The 12046-nt window shown below is 32.0% G+C and overlaps 2 protein-coding genes across 2 annotated transcripts; both read left to right on the plus strand.

Moving 5' to 3' along the window:
* Window positions 1–322: 322 nt before the first annotated feature.
* Window positions 323–4290, plus strand: m-cup (ankyrin repeat protein mann-cup). The gene is made up of 3 exons (XM_015927285.3): window positions 323–513; window positions 1303–2749; window positions 3385–4290. Exons 2-3 carry the CDS (start codon window positions 1310–1312, stop codon window positions 3907–3909), a joined length of 1965 nt encoding a protein of 654 aa, XP_015782771.1. The 5' UTR covers window positions 323–513; window positions 1303–1309; the 3' UTR covers window positions 3910–4290.
* A 1992-nt stretch (window positions 4291–6282) lies between these two features.
* LOC107360198 (dual oxidase maturation factor 1) lies at window positions 6283–11502 on the plus strand. The gene is made up of 8 exons (XM_089267662.1): window positions 6283–9134; window positions 9214–9271; window positions 9382–9612; window positions 9687–9843; window positions 9923–10149; window positions 10625–10741; window positions 10811–10881; window positions 10979–11502. Exons 1-8 carry the CDS (start codon window positions 8943–8945, stop codon window positions 11240–11242), a joined length of 1317 nt encoding a protein of 438 aa, XP_089123788.1. The 5' UTR covers window positions 6283–8942; the 3' UTR covers window positions 11243–11502.
* The last annotated feature ends 544 nt before the right edge of the window (window positions 11503–12046 follow it).

Here is a 12046-nt window from a genome sequence, read left to right on the forward strand (position 1 = left end):
AAGGCTTAATTTGAAATGGTCGACTTTGAATGTTAACATATGTTAACAATAGCTGAAACCATGAGAAATATAATCCTGAATTTATTTTTCGAATGAAACGCTTTATTGAGAAAGTGATTTGTAGACAGTAAAAGATTAACTGTCTTTAATGGCTCCCGCTCTTACTTTGCCACTTCTTTGTCCTTTTAAAGGCTTTTCGTTCTCTCCTTTACTCTCTCTATCTTAGGGGTCTTATTTTCTCCCCTTTTTGGGTTTCGTTTTGTTAACTCGCTCTCTCTATTTCTCCCTCTCTATCCAACTTTGCTTACTTTTATGTTCTCTCTTTATACTGCAGTTAGTCTAACACAGCATCAACCAAAATCTTGATGTTGCATGAGGTTTTAATTTTAATCTGTGTTAATTTACTCCGTGAATAACTATTCTTATTGGATTAAACGTTTTTTACTCAAACCAATTTGGATTAATGCTTCTAATTGTGAACCAAAACAACCCTTAAAGACCTTAAAAGAATAGGTAATACGCATATTGTTGTGCTTGAGCTTTACTATTTTGCTTTAGCTTCTCTTCTGTTATTATTTTTTGGTTTTGTATTTTGTCTGATCAAACCAAAATCCCTCATACACAATCGTCCTCATCATTATCATTATCATCACCAATTACCACTAACCATACCTTTAATTAAATCAGTGAACGTTACCTAATGAATGTTTCCTTTATACTGACTGCCTTTAATTTATTGTGTTTATCTTTCTTTGTTTATTATTGTGCTTATTTCATCATTTAACATTCAATTTCAATCTCATTGGCCTTACTTTTGCTCACCCAGCTTATCATTATTGTTTGTGTGTGTGTGTGTATTTCAATGTTTTAACATTATTCCATCTGATACTGATATCTTTCAAATTAAACCTAAAATTCACAAGTTTAAATCAACAACCCTAACCCAGCCTCCACTGCTGAGTTATTATGTATTGTTGCCAGTTCCATCATCTTCCCATCAACAACAAACCAGAATTTCACAGAGCGAATCATATGTCACCATCATTATTTTGTTTGCTTTGAATGTTTTTGGCTTTAAATATCCATTTTGGATTTCAATGTCTTCTCTTATATTTTGACTTAATAATTTAATAATTGATATCTTTTTTCTTCTCAATCTTCTTTTCCTATTCTTATTCTTCAAACACAACCCGGTCAACTAAAATTATCTTCAACTAAATTAACCTGACAAATCTTTAAATTGTGTTGTGTCTCGACTTGCCTGTCTCTTCTGGGAACATTGCAACTATTTTAATATCAAAGTGCTCCAATGGAAAGAGCCTTAAATTTCATAAATAGTATCAGTCATCCTTATACAACTTGGATGTCTCTCAAAGTAGACAACGAGGCCCATTTGGATGCCGTTTTCACCGAACTATACAACCAATGCTCAAAATCTACGACCAATTCAGTATTCACGACAGAACTTATTCATAATTTAACCTGTTTATCTATTGATGTACGCCAAGAGCTTGTCAACAGAGTTCGAGATGGCTGTTCTCCTTTATTTTTAGCTGCTCTTCGAGGCAATGTATCAATGGTTGATTTTCTCCTTACAGAATGTAGAGCTGACGTTGAACTATGTGGTTTCTACGAAGGACGAGAAGACAGGACTCTTCATTTTGTTACTCCCCTGTGGTGTGCCTCCATTTCAGGCCACCTTGATGTTGTTAAAGTTTTAGTCAAACATAATGCCAATGTCAATTCAGTATCTGATACTGGCTCAACTCCTGTTCGATCAGCTTGTTATATGACTCACATAGAAATTGTTAAATTTTTAATCGACAATGGTGCTGATATTTATAAAGCTAACCATTCCGGTGGAACTTGTTTAATTAACTCTGTCCAGTCTACTCAGTTGTGCCAATTACTTTTAAACCATGGAGTTGAGGTGAATGCTCACGATATCCAAGGAGAAACAGCATTACATTATGCTATTAAAGAACGTAATTTTGATGCAGTCCTTTTGCTTCTAATGCATGGAGCTGATGTAACCATTCGATCAAGGCATGGTAACGATGCTCTACAACAAGCCTGTCTCAAAATGGCTACGCCAGTTGTAAGATATTTATTAACTCACTATGATTATCCCGATGAAAGGATTGCCGAAGCTCATGAACTTCTTGGTGCAGCTTTTATTGATCCTCGACTTGATATCCAGTCAACTCTAACTTGTTGGAAAAAAGCCTTAGCCATTCGTTATAAAGATCCCGATAACCCCATTTTAAAACGAAAAGTACCACCTAAATCAGCCTATTCATTTGCAACGGAATTCGAAACCATCGAAGAGCTAGAAAATCTATCCCATGATATGGATGCCATAAAAACTCAATCTCTTCTCGTCTTTGAACGCATCCTCGGACCTTTCCATAGAGACATGATTTCCAAATTATTTCTTAGAGCAGCCAATTACGCCGATAGTCTTCAGTTTCAACGAGGTGTTGACGTGTGGAAATATGCTCTTAGTTTAAAAATTGAAAGAGACACAATTCTTGATCACGAAACATGTTACTCGTTTGAAGGATTGGTTCGACTTTTTCTTGATTTTCATATTAAAACTGTATCTGGTTCTCACAAGGAATATCCATTGTTTGAAGACGTAATTGACACACTTCGTTTGCTAGTCGCTGATTTACGTCCTGTAATGAAATTATTAACCATTCAACCTGTTTCTAAGAAGCAGCAAGAGTGTTTTGATTCGTGTTTAAAGGTATTTAGCTTATTATTACAACTATATATTGTACTGAATACTGTTATTGAATGCCATTGGTCATAGATTATTATCTTGATTATTAGTGATCACCTATATTATTGTCTGTATTATTTTACCTGTCTAGGTTATCTATTAAGGTAACGTTCACTTTCATTTCAGTATTTTTTTGTTTTTGTTAAAACATGAAGAAGATAATATCTAATGACAGTTATTCCTCTTGTTCTTAATTATCTTCTATTAGTTGAGAGACTTTCATTGTGAGACGTTTCAAAAGAAAGTGATTTCAGAAACAAATACTTATCATTTCAATCATCACATGTATATTTACTTTCTTTTATCCTATTAAGCAAGTTTACTACGCAATTATCTGGATATTCAAGCAGCATATTTTTCAAAATGAGTACTAACTTGAAAAGTTGCCACATTTCTCTTCCTTTAAATCGTTCTGCACTTTGTTATTGTATCTTTTAACCCTTTATACCGTTAGTCAACTTTTTATTAGAGGTCAATCTAACTTTAATCATAGGTGGTCTAAAAAAAGTTAATAATTGGTCAACTCAGATGATCGCTGCCTTGTTTTGTTTTCAATTTTTTAATATTTTTCTAATGATTTCTTTTTCTTTTTCCTCAAGGGTATCACCCACTTAATCTATATCCTCTATGTTATCAGAAAAGATGCTTCTCAGGACCGTTTGATGCGTCGAGCGATTGCCAGTCTAATCAGAATTGATCCCAGAGATTCAAATGATAATTCACTTCTTCATCTTGTTGTTTCCAAGAACAATAAACTGGAACAAAGCTATATCCATATAACTCACATTTTCCCAAACGCTGATGTAACGCAACTCCTTCTAGAGTGTGGAGCTCCAGTTGACGCAGTTAACAATGAACAGTGTACACCTTTGCATGTAGCTTGCCTGCGATTTCATTATAACCGAGAAGTTCGAGATGTTCTCCTTGAATTTGGTGCTCACCTAGACAGAGCTAACACAAGAGGGACCCGACCTTTTAGACAGCTTGAACATGTAGATCCAACCTTTAACCATCTTCCATACATTTCACTTCGGTGTTTAGCTGCCCGAGCTGTTATTGGATACAAGATACCCTACCAAGGTATTGTACCTAGAATGTTGGAAGAATTTCTTGAAATTCATTGACATGACAAACATTATCAATACCATCAACTGTCAAAACAAATGTTATATTGTCTCAATACTGTAATCATCTATTTCCATAATTTCCCTTTCCTATCACTTTTCATCATCTACCATTGACTCTCACTTGATTGCATTGCATATTTGGTAGCGAGCTTATTAAATTAATGCTTTCTTTATTTTAAAACAAAAACCTGATCCTTTCTCGTCTCTTTTAATTAAGAAAAATCAGTGAAATATTCTCTGTAAAATTTTTCTCTACAATCTTTTTGACTCCTTTCCTAAAGTTATATATAAATATATTGTTACCAGAAAAAACTAAATACTAAAATAAGTTTTAAATTTGCATTAACAAATTTTTTCTAATTGAAGCTTCAACACAAATTACGTCCCCAATATATCATTAATTTACTGCTTCCAATCCCCAACATTTAAACCTGTTGTTTTGCTCATTCCAAATGATCTACAACTTTTTCTCAAATTTTCTTTAAAATAGTGAAAGTGAGTCTTGATTTTGTTTGCTTCATTTCCAAAATCCTCCATAACTGAGATCATCAATACCATGATCATGGTCACCATTAGCATTATCATAATGTAGCTCTCACCTTTTGTTCCCGATAAAAGCAAGGTTGAATAAAAAAAAAGTCTGCAAGACTTGATGTTTCAAAATGAATGAAAAAAGACTTAGAAAAAATAAAAAATTGAAATAAATTGTAATTAATTCATCTATACAAACAAGTCTCACAATTAGTCTCACAATTAATTCGCTCACCAACATTGTTGTCATCCACAATGATGATCTACATCTTATTATTTCACCAATTCATAAAACTTGAAGCGGTAACAATTTGTGCAAATTGTTATTATTGTGATTAGGGTTCATTTTATAAAAGTTTGTTAATCTTAAGACTCAAACAGTTGACTTGCTGTCAAGTAAACTTATCACTTTTGAAGCCAATTTTTTTAAGATACTTTCAACAATTAATGTATTTATATTTATCTGTTTCATCGTGAAATCCAACCACCAAAATGAAAGGTCATTGCTCTGGCTTCGCCAAACGTAACAATATCATGGCTGGTTGATGTCGTTGATTGTACTCGATTAAACTGTTAACTGTCGTACGGCAAACCTCACTGTCAATTCACACTTAAATCTTTACGCGTTTGCATCACTTCCAATTAACTGCTCATCCTCCAAACAATTTAATCGCAGTTGTCTCTCTTTCTCTCTTATCCGAAGTTATTAATAAACAAATAAGGTTAACAAACCATTGATATTCCAACCATTAATTCTTACAATTAACATTAACATTGTCTATGTACAATTGAAATCATTGAAATCTCTATGTACAACCATAGCAACAGAGGTGAATTCACTGAGGCGCAATTTTTAAACTATCTACTTTTACCAATCTTTTCAACTGTCCATTGAACCCTAATAGGATTAAGGTTATTAATTTAATTTGTCAGGCCAAAGATGTTTTAATTAATATCTTGACAGCATTATCGAAATGATTTAGAAGGCTTTTGATTTTACTTTTGTTGTTAACGTTTCATCTGACTATTTACGGAACAATCTTCAACTGTTATAACAATAGGTTGCTTTCATATTCACATTATTGTCAAGTTATTTTTTTTATCGACTACAAGTGTTTTATTGTTTCTCTTGATTGTCCACACTGACTTTTAATTGTTTCTGTGAATTCACAATTAATCAAATGTTGAAAAGGCAATGAGCCAATGTGAAAAATGGTGTTAATTACTCGATTATTATGTGATTTTATCCTATCTCATTGTTTACCTTTTTTTAAGGTTAACCTTTTTTATTGAAAAAAAATTTCAAGATGAACTTCTTTTGTTTACAATTGTCTACAAGGTTAACTGTTTCTACTTTTCTTAGCTGCTCTAATCAAATCACACCTTTACATTTTCCTACAGACTGATAGTGATCACCAACAATTAGTGATGATCACTGATCATCACTAATTGTTGGTGATTGTTGCCAAAGACAGAGTTGATTAATCTGTTATTACTCACAAGGGAAGGTTCCCAAACGCTACGACTAGAATTGAATGATTTATGTACTAATCGATAGAGCATGTTGACTTATGAAAAAGTATCCTTTACTTCGTTTCGCAAATTCCCCGTTCAAAAGTTACAGGGTGTCAAAGTTGTTTTTCCATAGGCTTAATGGATGGACATTGCATTCAATAGGCTTAACCTATGCAAAATTGATACTTTGACACCCTGTAACTTTTGAACGGGGAATTTGCGAAACGAAGTAAATGACACTTTTTCATAAGTCAACATGCTCTATCGATTAGTACATAAATCATTCAATTCTAGTCGTAGCGTTTGGGAACCTTCCCTTGTCAGTGAATCCTGCTTGAGTGTCAGATTGATGCTGATTAATATGTGTTTACTTGAATAAAAAGTTTGGGTTTTAACCTTCATTCAAAGCAACATTGTGTGCACAGTTTTGTAGTCAACTATAAATGTGAATACAAATCAATACAAACATTAAAACTGAATCTAAATCTTTCTGGATACTAATTGTCCGTTAAGCCAACCATATGTTTAATCGTCATCAAAATTAGGCCAAAAAATTGGGAATAGTCAAGATAACCCAAAATGAAAGGTAAACAGTGAAGGATAAGCCGGAAAGATAGTTGAAGTAGTGAAAGGATTTCCAGTTGAAACCAAGTAAAGATTGTTTGATTAGCTTGTAACAATTGATTACCAAGTCATGCGATAATTAGCAAAACAATTAATCATTGTCAATTTTGTTGAATAAATCAATTGTTGAATTTTTTGCATTATTTCTGTTATCTAACTTGAATTTAAGCTGTTTCATTTTTCTCATTGTCAGTTATCAATTAGCTGAACGATCAATTGATAAACACTGAATGTGTGATTACTGAACAGCAATTGAATTAACCAACTGGATCAATTAGTTGAACCAATTGAAAGCAAAAGATTCCTAGCGATTCAATTTTTATTGATGTTTTTCCCGAATCGACAACAGCTAATCAAGTGTTGATTGTTGTCTTAAATGTTGATTGATTTGTTTTCACCCTCTTATTATCATAGATAAATTTGGATGGTAAATTATAATGGAAAACATAATTACTGAGTTTATTGGAAAAATAAAGCTGTTTATTTACTGATTACAGAGTTAATTTAGGTTTATGTTTTATGGCAATTTACAGTTAATATTTTAAATTTATATTTCATCCCTGATTATGGCAACATTTGTTTCTTTATTTACAATTTAAGATCCAAGGTTGATAAGCAAATTGTACAATCAGTTACTAATTTAAATCCATAGTGACTATTAATACTTTATCTTGTGCTATTAATAAATGCGTCAAATGTGTTTAATAATACCTTTAAGTAATTAAAATCTTCCACTAATTTAAAATATTATCTCAATCAATGATCAGCATATTTTTTATTGAAAAAAAACATCTCATCAATATTTTCAATGGTTTACAGTCGTAATTGACTTTCTTTGGCCTCAAAAAATAAGCTAACTTGAACTGACCTTTCAAGGTTAAATGAACGATTCACGAAAAGTGACCTTATCTGACCTTGAAACTTGCTTCTAAAAATTAGGTTAGGTTAGGTTAGGTTACCGGTAAAAACGAAGCTCAATTTTGTCGGTAAGTCCACTTAAAACTTGATTAGGTTTGGTTGATCTTTCACGATGTTTCATCTAATGTTGGACTTTTTTCATTTTTTGTATTATTTGTATTATTTGTATTAACTGTACTACTATTAATTAATTACACCCAATTGTTAACAATTGTTGATTTTAAGGTTATCATTGGGTCATTACTTTGGGTTTCTTCGGGTAACATTTGCTGTAAATTGTTAAGGTTGACTCTTTTGTATAAAAGCTGATTATAAATCAGAAGAGACGTTAAATTTGAATTATTCAATTCAATTGTTAATCATTTAGTATTAATTTAACTCTTTCTTTTAAATTCAGTTTGTCGGATTTACTTTTACATTTTTTACTTGGTTAGTTGCTTGCTAACCTTGATTTGTAAGTGAAACCTAAAGGAGCAACCAGAAAGCAACCAGAAAGCAACCAGAAAGCAACCAGAAAAAAAGGCAAACAAAACTCGAAACTGTTCTTAATCTTATAGCTTAACTGGCTTGTTGAAGGCCATTCAAACGATGATTTGACAAGTTGAAATGATAGATTAATTTAATACAATTTAATGTTAATAATAATGATAAAATGAGTTGAAAAAGTAACAAATTGAATAAGACTGTAATCATCATTAGCTTGTGTAAGACTATAAACCATGTATTTAATCATAAACTGCCACTGGAAAGTCTAGTTTTTTCAGCTAAATACAGCCTTCAAGGTTTCAATCAATTCAATTAATTTGCTTAAAGCTATTTAGATAAGCTTTGTTCAATATGATTCAAAAGTTAGATCCGATAAATGATACGCGATCAATGGGAGACATCAATTGGCCAACTGTGAATTTGTATGCCTATTGTTTAACTAATGTGGTATCAAGAAAACCAATAATTTTTCAGGTTATTCAGTTTATCGAAGCTCAGATTAGTGGATAATAGCTCATTATGATTCTCAATAGCTCTCAATGGCTGTTAGGAGCTCTTAATAGCTTTTAATTGTGTTGAAAATGAAATCATTACCATTAGTTATTGAGAAATTAATTTACCTGATAGAGTTTGCTAACAGTTCAATGTTATTAGTCGATTACCTGCGAAATTAATCAGTTTTGTTGCTAAAGTAACGTGATTGGCATGATATTGATTGATTCTTGAACTTAAAATATTAAAATCAATTCAGTAATTGGGTTCTCCAGTGAAATATAAAACTACAGGCAGAAAGAAAATGTCAAATTTTTTGAATTTCCGTAGGAAACATAGCTTTTCCTGTTTGTTAGGATTCATTCATTTTGCTGCTATGAAAATTTTATTTCAAAAGTCAACACTTATTGATGAGTTAGAAATTGATTATCTTGAAAAAATCAAGAAATCGCGCTTAAGAGTCAATGGACCAATCATTTAGCTCGGTTAACAATGTGAGTTTCTTACAGCTGTTTAGAGAAGAAGGTTCCCCCACTTATTACCCTAAAGGAGCTTCATTTCCAAACATTGATCTAACCTTAATCAAAATATTAACGTTATTTATTTCACTTTGGTTAATTTTTTTAATCATCTCACCTGGCTATCCAAGTAAAGAGGTAATTATGCTAACCTAAATCTCTCGACTAAACAACTAACTTTCTCTTTCTCTTTCTGTTTTACATTGACATTGACTAGCGATGGTTTTACATTTGCCGGGTTACCATATTTCTAACCATCCCTTTGACCATATCTGGTAAGTAAGAGTTTTAACTTTTCCTGCAATCATTTGTTATTATTTGATAATAAATTCAAATATTGATTCAGAAGATGGTCAGTAATAATTATTTGTTATATTGTTTACAGTTTGCTACTTCATACCTTATTGGGAATCTGATGCTGTTGAAGCTCGTGTAAGGAGCCAATTTCAATCATCTACTGAGATAATCGCCAAAATCGGTCTGAATATTGGATTACTTGGTTTTAATGTAACCCTGAAAGAAAGTCCATATACTTCATTCAATGAACCACTTGTTTACAATGAACATTTCTCTTGGAATTGGGCTTCACTCAAACATAAGCCTAAACTATTGGAAGGTATCAATTATTGATTGTTTTTAATCAAACAAAAGGCAATGATGGTAATTTTCTTGTTTTCCTGATTAATATAGAAACTGGACATCTGAAATATCAATATGGCCAATCAGCCTCCAAAGGACTACCCATCCCAATACTTTGGGTTTTAGATTATTTTACCATTGATGGGGAAGATTATCGCTTTACACGTTTCTATCAACATGCTGGTTGGTATTGTCATACACTATTGTGGTAAGTTTGATTGGATCAGTTCACATTGACCTTTATAATTAAACTAATCTTCTAATTCGACTTATAATTTTCGTACTAGGTTTTCTTTCGGTTGTTGGCTTTTGTCAAGTTGTCTCTTCTGTATTGTTATTGAATATGGTTCGTTGATGATGATAGTAACTGGATTATGCTTAATTGCAACCAACATTATCTGGGCTTTCCATTCTAACCCAATTCCTCTGGAGATACCATTTCGATCACCAAATGGTAAAGTTAATTATCTTCATCCTGATTATTCTTGGGCTTATTGGATAAATTTAACTAATGGTGAGTTATATTATTCAATTTTTCTCTTTATTTATGTTTTTGAATTACCTGGTTGTTTTTCTTGATTTTTTCAGTTTGGTAATCAAATTTAAATCAAATACTCCGATCTGATCTAGATTCACTGTAATAATAAGCTGAAGTTGAAATAGAAAGTCACTTGACAACATCAATCGTACTCCTTATGATAGTAAGATTATATCAACAGTTATATCTTAATATTCACTACAGTGATTTCTGTTACATTGTTTTTAACTAGATTATTAAGAAAGATATTGAATAGCATTCTGAAACATCTTTGATTTATACAAATATTATGCTCGTTGGGAAATATATTGTACAATTATGAGAGTATTGAAGTATTGTGTTGAAACTGGAGGACATGACGGTAGATTAGTTGATTGGTAAACAGTTGAATAACAACTCTCGATAAATTTGCATTCTAATCTATTATTTTTCTTATTAAATTTTATCATAGGTTTATTTTGCATCATTCTGGGAACTCTTATCTATATACTTGACATTAATTATCCTGATCTGACGGCACAATTTTTTGGAATTGATATCGTTCAAAATTATGACCAATATTTCCGAGGTAAATGGTTTTACATTAGTTTACCTTAAAATTCAAATTTTTAATACATTTTTCGTGTCCATTGTATAGAGATTGATGAAGAGAAGAGACGATTACAAGGAAAACAAGAGGAAATGCCTTCTCAGGAAACAAAAAGAGTAGTAAGTATTCAAAAATTAAATCATCTTCAATAATTAATTTGCTAATAATTTTCTTCTTTGTTTCTCCCTTTTGGAAATTGTTTCTTGCAACAATTAGAGTCATGACTCTAAATATGTGGCTTTGCGTAAGAAAGTTTCCTCTAACAGGCTTTCCAAACTTCATCGGTTAACTCTTCGTGATCCATTTAATGGTAAACCTTTTGTTAAAGCTTGTAATAATCAAATCGGTAATCAAGAAAGTGAACCTTATTATGCTGTACCCAAAACAATTACGACGCCTGTTCAACCTCGAATTGTAGGCTCAATTGCTGCTCGCAAAACCGTTCCTGCTGAACAGTTTTCAATATCCAATCATCAATAATCTAATTGCATAATAAATTCACCACCGATTGGTATCAGAGTTCACCATTTATCATGTTTTAACTACAATTAACAGGAACTATTCTAATAATTTGTTTCTGTTTGTTTCAATTACTCAATGATAAGTTAGATCACGTTATCTTCGTTTGGTTATTTTGCTTATACCTTTTCAATGTTAATTAAACGATTAGTCTACCTAATCGGTTAATGTTATGTTTACATCTAATTATTCGATTAAAGATTAAGATCTTCAACCCACAAGATTTATCAGTGATTTAAAATTCATTTCCACATTTAATAATTCATTCTTTAGCCTATCCAACAGTTATATCTAATGTGAGTTCATCTAATACTCGAATAGGAATTAAGTTTCAATAACGTTGCTTCCATTTTCAAAATTACTGTGAATTAAAGCCAACCAAGCCTGATTCCTGCTTTCAACCTTTTTAATTAAATAATATTCATAACATAATAACCCATCTGCCGCTTATAATACCATTGATAGATCAGGATACTATTCAGGACAATTAAGCTGGGAAGTTGGACTTACAAGTTGTTAGTGGTATCAAACGTTGGTGATTTGTAAAAACATAGCCATGGTTGGACTAACAGCTATCCTTTATAATACCTCATGAAAGTCTCACGGATAAGACTATGACCTAAATTTACCGAGCAATGGAAAGCCTAATCAAGTCGTATGTTTCTGCTATTCTGGCAAAGTAGCTGTTTGCAAAATGGATAACCTAACGACTGCTTTTGGTTACAATCAACGTTTCCTAAAGTATTCAATGGTGATTAATATTCG

This window comes from Tetranychus urticae, chromosome 2 (genome assembly GCF_039701765.1).
Source record: "Tetranychus urticae isolate SD_2017Ah chromosome 2, NJAU_TeUrti_SD_1.0, whole genome shotgun sequence".
NCBI classification, from domain to species: domain Eukaryota; kingdom Metazoa; phylum Arthropoda; class Arachnida; order Trombidiformes; family Tetranychidae; genus Tetranychus; species Tetranychus urticae.

What these genes read in the sequence shown, in the direction of transcription:
- m-cup (XM_015927285.3), top strand. Translation starts at nt 1,310, where the DNA reads ATGGAAAGAGCCTTAAATTTCATAAATAGTATCAGTCATCCTTATACA. An exon ending in GTTTTGATTCGTGTTTAAAG is followed by an intron (nt 2,750 to 3,384) that starts GTATTTAGCTTA and finishes TTTTTCCTCAAG; the next exon opens with GGTATCACCCACTTAATCTA.
- LOC107360198 (XM_089267662.1), top strand. Translation starts at nt 8,943, where the DNA reads ATGGACCAATCATTTAGCTCGGTTAACAATGTGAGTTTCTTACAGCTG. An exon ending in TATTGTCATACACTATTGTG is followed by an intron (nt 9,844 to 9,922) that starts GTAAGTTTGATT and finishes TTTTCGTACTAG; the next exon opens with GTTTTCTTTCGGTTGTTGGC. An exon ending in TTGGATAAATTTAACTAATG is followed by an intron (nt 10,150 to 10,624) that starts GTGAGTTATATT and finishes ATTTTATCATAG; the next exon opens with GTTTATTTTGCATCATTCTG.